The sequence below is a fragment of the Bufo bufo genome, chromosome 2, assembly GCF_905171765.1.
Source record: "Bufo bufo chromosome 2, aBufBuf1.1, whole genome shotgun sequence".
Classification (NCBI taxonomy): Eukaryota; Metazoa; Chordata; class Amphibia; order Anura; family Bufonidae; genus Bufo; species Bufo bufo.
Genome location: NC_053390.1, coordinates 212,904,080 through 212,919,902, shown reverse-complemented (window position 1 = coordinate 212,919,902; position 15,823 = coordinate 212,904,080). Strand labels below are relative to the sequence as shown.

The following is a 15,823-nucleotide window of genomic DNA, read 5'->3' as shown; positions in this document are numbered from 1 at the left end:
GAAAATCACCGCTCGTGTGCACAGCCCCATAGAAATGAATGGGTCATTTGATCTCTCTGGTATGACCAATGCTTGTCTATGGAGGTTTACATGGCTGTGTGGTTGGCTTCATGTACCTGTCTGCAATGGTTGTGGCTGTAACACATATACAGTCTCTACATGATGCTCTGTAATGTAGAGTGCACCTCTGTCCGTCGTTGTGGTACTGTGTAATAGTTTTCGGAATAGCTGCATTTACAAGCACTTTACCCTTCGTTGCTATTTTTGTGCAGAGGCCAGTTTGGATGGCGTCCGAACATCAGATGCCTTATAGATTGAGCTATTTGTCTCTTTTGACACCTTTCATATAGTTAATAGCCATTTTGATACTGGGGGTTAACAGTTATTTCTGTTTCAGACTGTGCTCAAGGAGCATGCAGATGATGACCAAAATCTAGCCATTTCTGGGGTACCTGTGGTGTCCTGGCCTAAGAAGCCAGCCAAGGTAAGAGTTAAAGAAAACAGTAGAAGTATAGTTTCTAGCTCTAGGAGGCCTCCTGCCACAACTGTGTACTATCCGTGTACTAGCCGCATCATTTGCAAATAGCACACGACCCATTCATTCCTGTGAAGCCATGCGCACATATGTGTTGTTTTTTTTTTTAAGGTTTTTTGTTGGTTTTCTGCAAATTGCAGAACATCTTATTTTGGTCCGTGTTGCAGTCGAGAAGTAATTGCTATTCATGGGGATGAGAAAATGTGGAGTGCACATGGAAGGTATCCTTATTTTGCAGATCCGCGGTTTGTGGACCAAAATACGGACACAGTCGTGTGCATGAGGCCTTAATGGTCAGTGAGAGCTACATTATGTCACATCCCAAGTAGTGCAACACCTTTATCACCTTAGCTGGTGTTCTCAGATCACAACCATTGCAGCAGAGTATCAGCTGTATGTGGCTGACATGTGCATGGTAGGAAAGGGGTTAAACCAGACCATAACAATGAAGGGAGTCTTCGTTAAGACTCTGAGCGAATGGATTCTTTAAGAACTATTCTAAAATTGTATGGAGGCTTCTTAGACCACATCTACTCTTCTTCCCTAATTTATATTTGATATCATTCTTTAAGGGCGTTCCCACAAAATACATGAAATAAGTAATACATTTGGGATTGCTAGGACCCTACAAAACTAGAACATGGATCCAGAGTTCTCTGATACGACCATGGTGAGGGGCATTAGAATGAAGTGGCAGTGAAGCATACTTGGTGTGGCTGTATTCACAGCCTATATGAAACGGAGACAGCCAAATGGGCATGGTTTGTTACACGATGCCAATCAGTTTGAGGCTGGGTGTTCCACAGATCATACCACAATCACAGTCTGGTCGGTGGTTTATTCTGTTGAAGTCACTGGTAGCGCAGCTGTAAAACTGCATGCGTTTTTTTTTTTGTTTGTTTTTTTAAACACATCTGGTTTTCCCGATGGCCTCAAAAAACACCTAAAAATCACACATTTCGGGCATTACATAGCTGATCTAAGGCTGTGATACTGCCAGGAGCTGCAGGTCCCTTCTGGTTGCTAGTAAAAAAAAAATAGTTGTGGACTTTGCCGCAGATTCACAGTGGATTTCACAGAATTTTGTGGGTAATATCTGCAGCATTTATAGTACAAGCGAATCCATAGATTGCAGAGAAAAGTTGCGGTGTAAACAGACTTGTGCTGCGGGTTTTTTTGCAGCATGTCACTTGTTTCAGCAAATTTGTACCCATGACGCTGGCTGACCTGTTATATGTGCACTTGGCAGCTGAAAGCATCTGTGTTGGTCCCATGTTGATATGTGCCCGAATTGCTGAGATTTTTTTTTTATTATATGCAAATGAGCCTCTAGGAGCAACGGGGCCTTGCAATTACATCTAGAGACTCTGCGCTCTCTGGAACTGCTGCATCTGTACTTTGACAGGGCCAGGCAGTGAAAATGTCATCACGCCTGGCCCTGACTTCTCTTTAAGTCAGGAAAAGTGCAGAAGGTGCGGCAGTTGCAGAAAGAGCAGAGCCTTCTTAGAGTAATGGCTACACCCCCGTTGCTCTTAGAGACTCATTTGCATATATTAAAACTTTTTTTTCCCAGCAATGCGGGCACATATGAACATGGGACCAACGCAGATGACTTCAGCTGCCAAGCGCACATCAGCGCCGGTCAGCCAGTTTCATAGGTACAAATCTGCTGACAGATGCCATTTAAAGGGGTTGTCCTATCTTGTGAAGTAGCATTGATTGCATTCCTTGTACCACAACATTCAACTTGCCCAATACATGTAATTATCAATTTCTCCTCCTTTCCTGCATATTTGTTATTTTTCCTGAGCTGTGTTTTACACATAATTGTCTTCCTGCGTGGTGTCTCTCTTTTTCCTTGTGTGCTGGCCAGCCGGGTACAGGGGAGCATGCATATTTGCACATGCGCAGTCTCTCCTGCTCCAACTCTTCACTGCAGCTCCATTTAAACTAATTGAACAGCAGTCTGGCATGAGCAGTAGCTTTCATCAACCTCTCTTACCATGGCCAGGGGCTCAGGATCCTGTAAAACTCCCTCACGGACGAAGCTGCTATTGGACACTGGTAACAGCAGCTCTGGGACTCACGCTCGTACAAGCAAGCGGCACAATTTATCACCAGAGAGCGGCTTTTCTGTACTGTCAATAAGGCGTGATGGTACCGCCCCTGGCAGATACAGGAAGAGGTGACCAGTGGCGGTGGAAGGTTAGTGAAGAGCGCAGATGGGATGACCCATTTAAAATCTCATTCACATTTCTGGCACTGTAAAACCGCTGCTAATCGGCAGCCATTCAGTCCTTTGTGCACATACACGTAATCGGCAGTATATAATTCTGTACCACGCTGTTGTAGCCAGAACAACTCAAAATTGAAATTATCCTGGCTGTGTTGTGGCATCACATTGTGACGCAGGACACAGTGATAAAATGGCTCTACAGGGTGTCCCTGCCTTAATCTTCTGTAACATCTTATGAAGTAAGTGTTCATATAACCATAGTCTACTTTCAAACTCTCGTTTTGGCTTTCCGTTTGTGAGATCCATTCAGGGCTCTCACAAGCGGTCCAAAACGGATCAGTTTGCATTCTAATGCATTCTGAATGGAAAAGGATCCGCTCAGAATGCATCAGTTTTTCTCCGTTTCGACTCCATTCTGGTTTGGTGTCTGTCTGATAAAACTGAGCCAAACGGATCCGTCCTGGCACACAATGTAAGTCAGTGGGGACGGATCCGTCATGACTGATCCGCACAAAACGCCAGATCTGTGTGAGAACAGCTACAGGTGCATTTAGCCTCTTTAGGACACAGGGCGTACCTGTACGCCCTGTGTATTCCCGATCACCGCCGCTCGGCGGGCGGTGATCGGAACCCGTTGCCTGCTCAAATCGTTGAGCAGGCACATTGGCTAAATGCGCGCGAGGGGGGATGTGTCCCGTGAACCCCCCCCCCCCCGTGTCAGCGATCGGGTCCCCGTGGGGCTGTAGGGTGCACTGCCAACCGCAAATTGCGGTCTGCAATGCACGGGCAACGACCGTGGGCCAGCCGCATGCAGATTGCGACACCATTCACTCAATGGGTTCTGCGATCCCTCTGTTCCACAAAAAGATACAAGTTCTATCTTTTTGCGGAACGGAATGGAACCCCACAGAAGCACTCCGTAGTGGCTCCGTTCCGCATCTCCGGATTTGCAGACCCATTCAAGTGATGGGTCCGCATCCGTAGTGCGGAATGCACACGGCCGGTGTCCTGTGTACTGCAGATGCGCCGTATGCGGTCGTGTGAAAGAGGTCTTAATGACCAGTGCAAAAACTGATAATGACATAGATAATAAAAATAAAATATATTTTTTTTAAATAAGTTAACATAAATTGTATTTAAAGTAGAACTGAGTGGAACAATCTTTCTCTACGTGTAAAGCATAGATGAAGAATTAAGGCTCATAAAGACCCTCTTTGGTAGACAGTTGTTTGGACCCTGTCTTCTCTGGATGGACTGCCCCTCTGGATAATTTCTGCTGCTTGCGGGAAATTTAGTGGGGCGTGCTGATACCGCATGTGTGTGAAAGTTACCCCTCTGGGCCATCAGTCTGAACCTAAGAACGTAAGAAGGTGGGCTCTCTGGTATTCTGACCCAGAACCCTATATATGGGACATATACAGTCTTGTGAAAAAATTAGGACACCCTTTGAAAGCATGTGGTTTTTTGTAACATTTTTAATAAATGGTTATTTCATCTCCGTTTCAACAATACAGAGAGATTAAAGTAATCCGACTAAACAAAGAAAACTGAAGAAAAGTCTTTTCAAGATCTTCTGTAAATGTCATTCTACAAAAATGCCTATTCTAACTGAGGAAAAAGATAGGACACCCTTGCCCCTAATAGCGAGTGTTACCTCCTTTGGCTGAAATAACTGCAGTGAGACGGTTCTTGTAGCCATCTACCAGTCTTCGACATCGGTCTGAGGAAATTTTACCCCACTCCTCAATGCAGAACTTTTTTAGCTGTGAGATGTTTGAGGGGTTTCTTGCACGTACAGCCCTTTTCAAGTCACCCCACAGCATCTCAATGGGATTCAAATCTGGACTTTGACTTGGCCATTCCAGGACTCTCCATTTCTTCTTTTTCAGCCAATCTTTGGTTGATTTACTAGTATGTTTTGGGTCATTGTCATGTTGCATGGTCCAGTTCCGCTTCAGCTTTAATTTTCTAACTGATGGTCTCACATGTTCTTCAAGCACCTTCTGATACACAGTAGAATTCATCGTGGATTCTATGATGGTGAGCTGACCAGGTCCTGCTGCAGCAAAGCAGCCCCAAACCATGACACTTCCACCTCCATGCTTCACAGTTGGTATGAGGTTCTTTTCTTGGAATGCTTTGTTTGGTTTACGCCAAACATGTCCTCTGCTGTTGTGTCCAAATAATTCAATTTTGGACTCATCTGTCCAAAGAACATTATTCCAGAAGTCCTGGTCTTTGTCAACTTTATCGCTGGCAAATGTCAGTCTGGCCTCGATGTTTCTCTTGGAAAGCAAAGGTTTCCTCCTTGCACACCTCCCATGCAAGTTAAACTTGTACAGTCTCTTTCTGATTGTAGAGGCATGTACTTCTACATCAACAGTAGCCAGAGCCTGCTGTAGTTCTCGAGATGACACTTTAGGGTTTTTGGATACCTCTTTTAGCATCTTGCGGTCTGCTCTTGGGGTGAACTTGCTGGGGCGACCAGTCCTGGGCATGTTGGCAGTTGTTTTGAAAGCCCTCCACTTGTAGACTATCTTCCGGACAGTGGAATGGCTGATTTCAAAATCTTTTGAGATCTTTTTAAATCCCTTCCCAGACTCATAGGCTGCTACAATCTTTTTTCTGAAGTCCTCTGACAGCTCTTTTGCTCTCACCATGGTGCTCACTCTCACTTCAACAGTCAGGAGCACACCAAACTAAATGTCTGAGGTTTAAATAGGGCAAGCCTCATTCAACATGCAGAGTAACGATCTACTAATTATGTGCACCTGGTGTGATATACCTGTGTGAGATCTGAGCCAATTTAAGAGGGAATACATGTGAGGGTGTCCTATCTTTTTCCTCAGTTAGAATAGGCATTTTTGTAGAATGACATTTACAGAAGATCTTGAAAAGACTTTTCTTCAGTTTTCTTTGTTTAGTTGGATTACTTTAATCTCTCTGTATTGTTGAAACGGAGATGAAATAACCATTTATTTAAAATGTTACAAAAAACCACATGCTTTCAAAGGGTGTCCTAATTTTTTCACATGACTGTACTCTAAACCTGAGTGCGGATATCCTATTTAGACATTAAGTGGGATTGCTCCATTTTCATCTATAACTGCTGGCAAGCCTAGCCAGGGCTGTTAGCGGATCTACTTTGCTGCTCCTTATCGGAATATTATATAACTGCAGTCAATTGTTAGCCAGCCTGCCATTTGGGGGGAAACTAACGATCTACTTGGTATTTACGCGGACTGTCTGGTTCTTATATCTATTCACTATTATTTCCGCTGTGCTTATCTAACCAGTATCCAACTTCTTTTTCTACTAGTTCCTTGTATTATTAATGGGCGCTGCTGCTCTTTATTGTGTCTCTTATTTTTTATATGTATGAATATATATGTATGTATATTTGTGTATATGTATATGAGACACTAGTGTAGGAACTGGGTGCATAATTACATCATACCAACTTATAGGAAAATGCCGCCAAAATTTCGTAAATCAGGTGGACTGACCTCTCCAAAGGGTGGACTAGGGGGGAGCCCACAGGCTCGATTGGATAAATTTTTGAAGTCACCCCCACCCAAGACTAGAGGAGGGGTACAGAGAGCTGCCCCTCAGGTTGAGGTAGGCTTAGACAATACGGATCGGGTAGAACAGGCTCTATCAAAGACTAGTTCCTCCCATAGCGAAGGTGTTGATAGCATTAACAAAAAGCTGCAGGATATACTGGGAGTAGTAAATGCTACTAGTATATCGGTTGCAGAGCTGGCCTCTTCCCTCGCAGTGGTACAAGGGGACGTCACAATAATAAGAGACGAAATGACGAAACTGAGATTAAAGGTAAAGGAATTGGAATCTGAAGTTAAATCGGTCACTGTGGAGAACGGTGTACTAAAGAATAGATTAGCAGAAGTAGACTAAGATCGTTCCTGGTTAAGAAGGAAAGTGGTAGAGCTGGAGGATAGGTCTCGCAGATACAATCTGCGATTAGTAGGGTTTCCAGAAGGGGCAGAACAGGATAACCCGCCAAAATTCATCCAGAAGTGGTTGGCAGAAAGATTGGGCCCAGATTATGATACATCTACCTTTTGTGTGGAAAGGGCTCACAGAATTCCCTTTAAAAAAAAAAACCCTGGGGGCTCCGCCAAGAGCAATCTTAGCAAAATTTGTTTGCACAAAGGACCGGGACTGGGTTCTTAGACGTAAAAGAGAAGTAACAGAAACATATTTTGATAGTAATCTGATATCTGAATTCCCTGATTTTTCCCGCGAGACCCAAATTAAAAGAAGAGCTTTTTTTGATGTCAAAAAGAGATTGATTTAGGCCAAGATTAAGTACTCAATGTTATACCCCGCTAAACTGAGAGTGGTATATAATGATGCTGTGAGTTTTCTCTCCACACAAGCGGAGGCGGTGCAATGGCTGGACTCAAGGGGCTTATGAAATAGTGGCGAGGAGGGAGTACATGAGAGGAGGTGGCGGGGGGGAGGTTTGGAGGAAGGAGAGAGGTTGATGGGTATTGTGAAATGCCTTGTCAACCATGCAGGGGGATTTTTGGGGGTGGGTTTAAGGGAGGGGTGGCTGTCATCTTCTGCTCCGTGGCTATGCGTGCCTCTCCGTTAAGATGGGGGATTTGGAAAGCTTTGTATTCATAGGATATGCCGTCTAACATTTTATGTTGGAATGTGAGAGGGCTGGGAGACAGAGTGAAAAGGACGGTTGTATTTGATCTGGTGGTTCGTCACCTGCCAGCGATTGTGGTACTATTAGAGACACATGCAGTATCAGATAAGATCTATACTCTAAAAAGGAAATGGGCCGCTTTTGAGTACCACGCTTGCTTTTCTTCCTACGCAAGAGGTGTCAGTGTATACATCCACCGAGCGATTGAGTTTCAACCGCTAGATAGTGACATTGATAAAGAAGGGAGATACGTATTTTTACATGGCTATTGGAAAGGGCAGGAGGTGATATTGGCCTTTATGTATATTCCCCCCCCCCCCCCTCATTTAAATCAGCGATTTTCTCACATTTAGCCCATTATGTATCCACCAAAAATCAATGTGCGTTATTAGTCGCAGTCCTTGATCCTGAGTTGGATCGGTTCTCTTCGCTTTCTGGCCGTGGTCGCTCTGGGTCCCCTCTCACTGCTGTGTGCCAGGAGCTGGCGCTGGTTGATATCTGGCGCCACCTATATGGCAATAAAAAAATCTTCTCATGTTTTAGCCAGTCATACGGGTCTATGTCCCGCCGCATCGATCTGGCTTTTGCAAGTCGGGATCTGTGTGGCCGTGTACTGAGAATGAAGTATGAACCGCATGGAATCTCGGATCATTCCCCAGTTTTGATTGTGTTTGTGGATGCTCCTACTTCAGGAAGAACATTCAAATTGAGCCCGCATTGGCTTGAGGTGATAGGGGAGCAGTCCCGATTAGATCTGGATATCCAGGAATTTTGGGGGTTTAACGTAGGTTCGACACATATTCATTATGTGTGGGACGCGTTTAAGGCCCACATTAGGGGGTTGTATTTCTGTAAAATTAATAGGTTTAAAACGGAAACACGGCGGAGGGAACAAGAACTGACAGGGCTAATAAGGAGTTTACGTGCCAAACTAATTGACCACCATACGGAGCAATATATTAATCAGTTAAAGGAGGCTAATACACAGCTTAAGACACTCTTATATAAAAAAGCACAACATAAGCTCCTATTCCAGGGCCAGACTCGTTTCTGCGAATCTGGTAAAACTGGTAGGTTTCTGGCACGTTTGGTGGCCAACCAGAGAGAGGTTACCAGTATAAGAGAAATTAGGAATCCACAGGGAATTGGGGTGAGATCCGCAGAGGAGATTAGAGAGGAATTTGCGAAATATTACTCTACCTTGTATAAATCTGAGTCTATGTGTAGCCACACTGACATGGAGCAATATCTTCAACAATTGGAGCTCCCGCAGTTATCTATTCAAGATAGAGAGATGTTGGACTTCCCCATCCTTTTGGAGGAACTCCAGGCGACTCTTCCCTTGCTAAAATATAACTCATCTCCTGGCCCAGATGGATTGCCATTTGGAATATATAGGTACCATGCTAAATCACTCTTGCCGATCTAACTTCAAGTCTTTAATGAAGCGTGTGCTTCTGGCTCTTTACCTCCATCTTTTGGAGAGGCGGTGATTATCTTGGTTTTGAAAAAGGAGAAGGATCCATGCGATATGGGGTCATATAGACCTATATCGCTGCTAAATACGGACTATTATAGATTGGTTTATGTATTGATTGTATGGTTTTCTAAAAGAAAAAAAAGTTAACTTTTAAATATCAAAAAAAAAAAAAGTAGGGCTGCAGCTAACGATTATTTGAATAATCGATTAGTTGTCGATAATTTTATCGATTAATTGGGAAAAAACACCAAAATTACAAAACAAAAGAGGTTTATATGATTTTACTTGAAAAATTATGTTCAAAGGCCATATTAAAACAAATTGTGGATGGCACTGTTATGGGGGATCTGTGGATGGCGCTGTTATGGGGAGGGGGATCTGTGGATGGCGCTGTTATGGGGGGATCTGTGGATGGCACTGTTATGGGGAGGGGGATCTGTGGATGGCACTGTTATGGGGAGGGGGATCTCTGGATGGCACTATATAGCATTAGATGCTATATGTGTCATCCACAGATCCCCCTTCCCAATAACAGTGCACAGATCCCCCTTCCCAATAACAGTGCACAGATCCCCATTCCCAATAACAGTGCCATACACAGATCCCCCTTCCCAATAACAGTGCCATACACAGATCCCCCTTCCCAATAACAGTGCCATACACAGATCCCTCTTCCCAATAACCGCCCCGGCCCCGCTGCTCACAGCAGACTATTCTGGCAGTAACTTTTACTCAGCGCATCTTTATTACCTTACAATGAAGCTCAGGTAACAGGCAGAGTGGGTGGCGGCGTAACGTCACTCACTCACGTGACGCACCTGCTCCGCCCACTTTATGAATGAAGGAGGCGGAGCAGGCGCGTCACGTGAGAAAGTGACGTTACGCCGCCGGCCGCTCTGCCTGTTACTGGAGCTTCATTGTAAGGTAAAATAAAGATGTGCTGATTTAAAGTAAACCGCCCACCCGCATAGCAACAAATCGGCGATTATTCGATAACTGGATTCGTCGACAAATCGTTGCAGCACTAATTTAAAGAATGTCCTTTTCTGATGACACATTCCCTTTTCAAAAGGAATGCATATATAAAACTATACAGTATTTTCTGTGGCAGAAGATAATAAGTAATTGCACTGTTCCGCTGTAGCTTCTTAGTAGACTTTGAAAGGCTTACCGGTATCTCACGACTAAATGTAAATGCTGTGGCTGTAGTTACAGAAAAGGTCTCTTTACGAGAGGCGATGATCGCTACGATTGAGCTACGAATAAGTGGTTTCTTGGTATAGTGAACGTTTCAACAATGACCCTTTTTAGACGCGCCGATTATCGTTCACAAAATCAAAATTTCCATTGTTTGTAAAGCAGACTGTTGCATTTACACAAACCATAATCTGAGTGGCGTGCTTAAACACACCCATGGTTTAATCATGCGTGCAGTGAACCATTCCTGTATACAGGTATGAAATCGTTAACATCCAACGATGATTGTTGTGCCCACACAAACAATCGAACCAACGAAAAATCTACCGGTTGTCACTCCGTCATTGCTTTTACGCTGCTCGATAATAGTGCCGTTTGCTCGATTTAACGATAATTTACATGATATTCGCCTCGTGTAAAGGTACCTTAACGCTGGGTTCACACCAGAGCGTTCTTAAAGGAGCGCTCTGTATGCGCGATTGTACGGGCGTTTACAAGCGCGCATACAGAGACAAGTGAACACACATTGTCGCGCGTTCCCGAAAGTCTATGTACGGGAGCGCGCGACAAACGCCCAAAAAAACGCTCATGTACTTGTTTAAGCGTCGGGCGTTTTACAGCGCGATCGTACGCGCTGTAAAACGCCCAGGTGAGAACCATTCCCATAAGGAAGCATTGGTTTCTCCTTGTTGAGGGTAAAGGGGTTGTCTCAGTTCAGCAAATGGCATTTATCATGTAGAGGAAGTTAATACAAGGCATTTACTAATGTATTGTGATTGTCTATATTGCCTGCTTTTCTGGCTGGATTCATTTTTTCCATCACATTATACACTGCTTGTTTTCATAGTTACGGCCACCCTACTCGCACGCTGTAGGAAAAAGCAATGGCCTATGTGCGCTCCCACATTCCTGGCCAGAGAGGCCAGCGTTTTTTTTACTATAGTGTGCAAGCATAACCACCACTAATGGATTGCAGGGTGGTCATACCCTGGGAAACAAACACTGTATAAAGTGATGGAATAATTAATCCAGCCAGCAAAGGAAGCAATATGGATAATAACAATACATTAGTAAGTGCCTTGTATTAACTTTCTCTACAGAATAAATGACACTTGCTGAAGTGAGTTAACCCTTTTAAGGCTATTGATAAAGTGGCTCTTATAAAGGGATTTTCAGAAACCCAAGTAGTCCTGCAAAGCCACATGAATGAGGACCGTTCACCGCGCCTGTCATGTCTGTATTAATAGCTTCATGTATTTCCCATGTAATAACCGTTCTGGAGCATCTATTCTTATGTCTGTATGTTGTCCCATTCCTTTATTATTTCTACTAGAAGTTATGAATAATTTCTAGCAGTCTGCAGTAAGGGTACAGAGGGGTGGTAACCAGTTGGGGAATACAGGAATGACACAACACAGAGCCATAAGAACAGATGCTCCAGAATTGTTATTACATGGGAAATGCATGAAGCTATTAAAACAGACATGTCAGGAGTGGCGACAGGTCCTCTTTAATTACACAGTTGTACAAGAAAGTTTGTAATATACCCAACATTCCAAAGTTGTGTGGATTGACACTCCTTTTCTAAAAATCCTGTTTCCGACGACATCATGTCATTTACTAGGTTTCTGGCCTGAGCTATGGATGGGATGTCACGTCCACTCTGAATAGGCCAGAACTAATATAAGCAAACGCTTTAGAATTACCTAGAGTTCCTCGTTGACTACTAATAAAATGTGGTCTGATTGTCTAACCCTTTCACGCCCAGCGCCGTACATGTACGGCGCTGGGCGGGTGTTTAAAGATGGCGCCTGCTTCTTCTAGCAGACACCCGCGGCTAATGTCCGCAACTGGCAGAAATGCCTATCTCGGACATTTAACCCCTCAGATGCCGTGGTCAATCCTGATCACGGCATCGGAGCGTGCTAAAAACCAAAAGTGCGCACTTTCAGGTGCGCTCCGGCTCCCCTGTGAGGCGTTCGGAGGAGCCGGAGCGTGTATGCAGCAGCCCTGTCTTCATGAATGACAGGAGGCTGCTGCATAGTATTTCCTATGGAGCCCTTGCCTGTAATAGGGCTCCATAGGAAACTAGTAAAATCATCATAGATTCCAATGCAAGTGCATTGGAATCTATGATAATTACAATAAGATGATTGATTGTTATAGTTCCCTATGGGAACTATACAAAAGTGTAAAAGTAAAAAAAATATATATTTAATCACCCCCCTTTTCCCAAAATAAAAACCAAAAAAATACACATGGGTGTCGCAATGTGCGAAAACGCCCATAGTATAAAAATATATTCCTCATACAGCAAAACAGAAAAAAGCGTCCAAATGGCCGATTCGCCGTTTTTGGTCGCTTAATTTCCTACGAAAAATTCAATAAAAAGTCATACACACCCCAGAATGGTATCAATGAAAAGTTCAGATCGCCCAACAAAAAGAGCCCCCATACAGCTCTGTAAACATAATTACAAAAAAGTTATATGGGTCAAAATATGGAGACAAAAAAAATTAAACAGTTTTTTTTTTTCCCCCCCACATTTAATTTTTTTAGCACTATCAAAACGCAAGAAAAACTATACATATAAGGTATCGCCGGATTCATACTGACCTGTAGAATAAAAGTAACCGGACAGTTTTATCGCACATTGAACGTCATAAATTAAAAATTATTTTTTTTAATTTTTTTTTGCAATTTCACCCCATTTGGAATTATTTTTTTCCCGCTTACCACTACATGATATGCAATATTAAATGGTGGCGTTGGAAAGTACAACTTGTCCCGTAAAAAACATGCCCTCATATGGCTATGTGAACAGACAAATAAAAGAGTTATGGCTCTGGGAAGGCAGGGAGCGCAAAACTAAAACGCAAAAAAACAAAACAAAAAACCTCTGGGCCTTAAGGGGTTAATGTTGGGATCACATTACGTTTTATCCCTTTGGTGTGCTTTTTTGGGGGGCATATACATACCTGAAAACTGTATTCAAATGTTTACTGTGACCGGTACATTCACTTCAGTGAGGCAAACCAAGCCCAGAAGGGATTTATTTTTGGGCTCCTTTGACCTGGTTTCCATTCTCTTCTGTTTTGTTTTATTTATTTTTTGTTTTTAACCTGTGCAGTCTACCACGCTATTCTGTTCTGCTAAAAAGACAGAAAGAAATGACAAACAGTTTAGAGTCCAAAGATTAAATATTTTGGAAGTGAATATACCTGTTGCAGTATACTTTTGAATACCGTATTCAGGTGTATATGCCTAACAGAAAATTAAGTGGAGGGCTAAAATGCAGTGTGAACCCAGTCTTAGGCTCCATTCACACGTCCGCAATTTCGTTCCGCATTTTGCGGAACGGAATTGCGGACCCATTCATCTCTATGGGGCCGCACAATGTGCTGCCCGGATCCTGAATTGCGGACCCCCACTTCCAGGTCCACAATTCCGTTCTTGAAAAAAATAAAACCTGTCCTATTCTTGTCCGCAATTGCGGACAAGATTAGGCATTTTCTATTAAGTGCCGGCGATGTGCGGTCCGCAAAATGCGGAACGCACATTTCCCGTGTTTTGCGCATCCGCAAAACACAGACGTGTTAATGGACCCTTAAGTTTTTTTTTTACTATTGATGAACTGTCCTCAGGATAGGTAATTTATATCAGATTGTTGGGGTCTCACCCCCAGCACCCCGCCAATCAGCTGTTTGAAGAGAAGGCAGCGCTCGTACGAGCAATGCTTTCTCTGCTGTGTTCACCTGCTTGCCACAGCAATTGCAGTGGTGAGAAGGTGTAATCACAAGTATGACGTCCACAGTCACTTCTATGGGACGGTTCTGTAGTATTCACTTGAACAGAGCTGTCCCATAGAAGTGACTAGGGACGCCATACTTGTAATTACACCTGATCACTCCTGCAATTGCCTCTCCGAGCAGGCTTACAGAGCAGAGAAGGCAGCGCTCTCTTCAAACGGCTGAGTCGGACCCCTGACAATCTGATATTGATGACCTATCCTAAGGATAGGTCATCAAGAGTAAAAAGCAGACAACCCTTTTAAAGAGTTTGGTTTCAGGAGGAATCCGGACAACCTTCGAGATCCACCTGTTATAAAGAACTTGTAAGTTCTTACTTGACAGATCCCGCACCACTGCTCTGGTTCTCGGGATCAGGCTCTGTTTACCCAGCCGGAGCGGAGACCTTAAGTTGACAACACCTGCTCACTGCAGCCAATCACTGGCCTCAATGGGTGCACCGCTGAGGCCATTGATTGGCTGCAGCAGTCAGGTGTTGTCCATGTGACCCCAACCCTGCAGCCAGGTAAACAGATTGCGGCTGGGATAACCAGAGCAGCAGTGTGACATCTGTCAGGTAAGTACTTACCAGCTCTTTATTGCAAGCAGATCCCGAGGGTTGTCTAGTTTCCTCCTGAAACCGGACAACACCTTTAAGGCCCCTATACACAGGCTGACGTTGGGAACAGTTTGTTTCTGATAATTGCCTGCTGGTTAGGATGCTGACAAATGTTCTATTTTTTTTTTTTATGTAGTTTTTGAAGCCAAAACCAGGAGTAGATTCAGAAAAAGAGATGCTGTATCTGTCATCTCAGACTTTGAAGGCATAAGTCAGATAGGTGGAAGTCCCACATCTGTCTCCAGAACAGGTCCCCGAAAGTAAAGGTGAGAGTAGTGTGCATGTTCGGCGTACTCCCCCCTTTTTATATAGGAACTCTAAAAATAGCTGCTGTCTCAGCTATTTTCTTCAGGAGGACGGCTGCGCATGCACAGCTGCTCTTCGCTAACTTCGGGGGTCCTGTTCTGTCGATAGGTGTCTAACAGTCAGTAATAATGGGTTAAAGTTGCTGTCAGGTTAAGGCTACATGCACACGACCGTTGTGTGTTTTGCGTTCCGCAAAACACGGATGGCGTCCATGTGCGTTCCGCAATTTGCGGAACGGCATGGACAGCCTTTAATATAAGAGCCTATTCTTCTGCACAAAGCGCGGACAAGAATAGGAAATGTTTTTTTTTTTTTGCGGGAGCAACGGATGAAGTGAATGGGTCCGCATCCGAGCCGCCAAAACTGCGGCTCAGATGTGGACCAAAACAACGGCCGTGTGCATGAGACCTAAATTTAATTTTTTTTATACTTGCCTCATCCACTTAAATGCGCTGACACTATCTCGGCTTTGGAGGGAACTGGAAGGATCTGAGGTTCCCATCGTCATGACATCACATACTGGGGGTGTTATTTGGGGGCCTTTTTATACTGTGGGGGGGAGGGGGTTTGGGCATTTTATACTAGAACACTATTGGGGTACATGTTATATAGAGGGGGCAATAAGGGGGACTTTATATAGGCTGGTGCTACTATGAGGGGCATTATAGATACTGGGGGCACTGCAGGGGTTTGGGTGCTTGAAAAAATAATAAACTAGTAAAATTCATCCATTTTTCATGGCCGTCAAAAACTGATGCAAAACAGCCATTAAAAACAGACAAATGAACAGAAGAGGGATGCACACATGGATGCAGAATGGCCATGAAAACCTAACAGTCTGTTTTAATGGCCATTGTTTTCACTGTTGTGTGAATAGCCTAAATAAATGACCCCCATTGTTTTGGGGCAGCAGATCCCTTGTTTACACAGCAGGATCTGCTGCCCAGAAACGATGATTAGGAGGCAGGATCATCGATGCGTTGA

General features: G+C 43.9%; 1 protein-coding gene across 6 annotated transcripts in view; it reads left to right on the top strand.

Moving 5' to 3' along the window:
- Positions 1-15,823, top strand: part of KDM2B (lysine demethylase 2B) — a 237,367-nt gene that overhangs the window by 154,175 nt on the left and 67,369 nt on the right. For 5 of the 6 annotated variants that reach the window (XM_040416126.1, XM_040416124.1, XM_040416123.1 and 2 more), the window contains one exon: positions 398-484. The exons of the other annotated variant lie outside the window; for it this stretch is intronic. In XM_040416126.1, the coding sequence (XP_040272060.1) occupies positions 398-484 (87 nt within the window). The remainder of the gene's footprint in view (positions 1-397; positions 485-15,823) is intronic. 6 annotated transcript variants of the gene reach the window in all.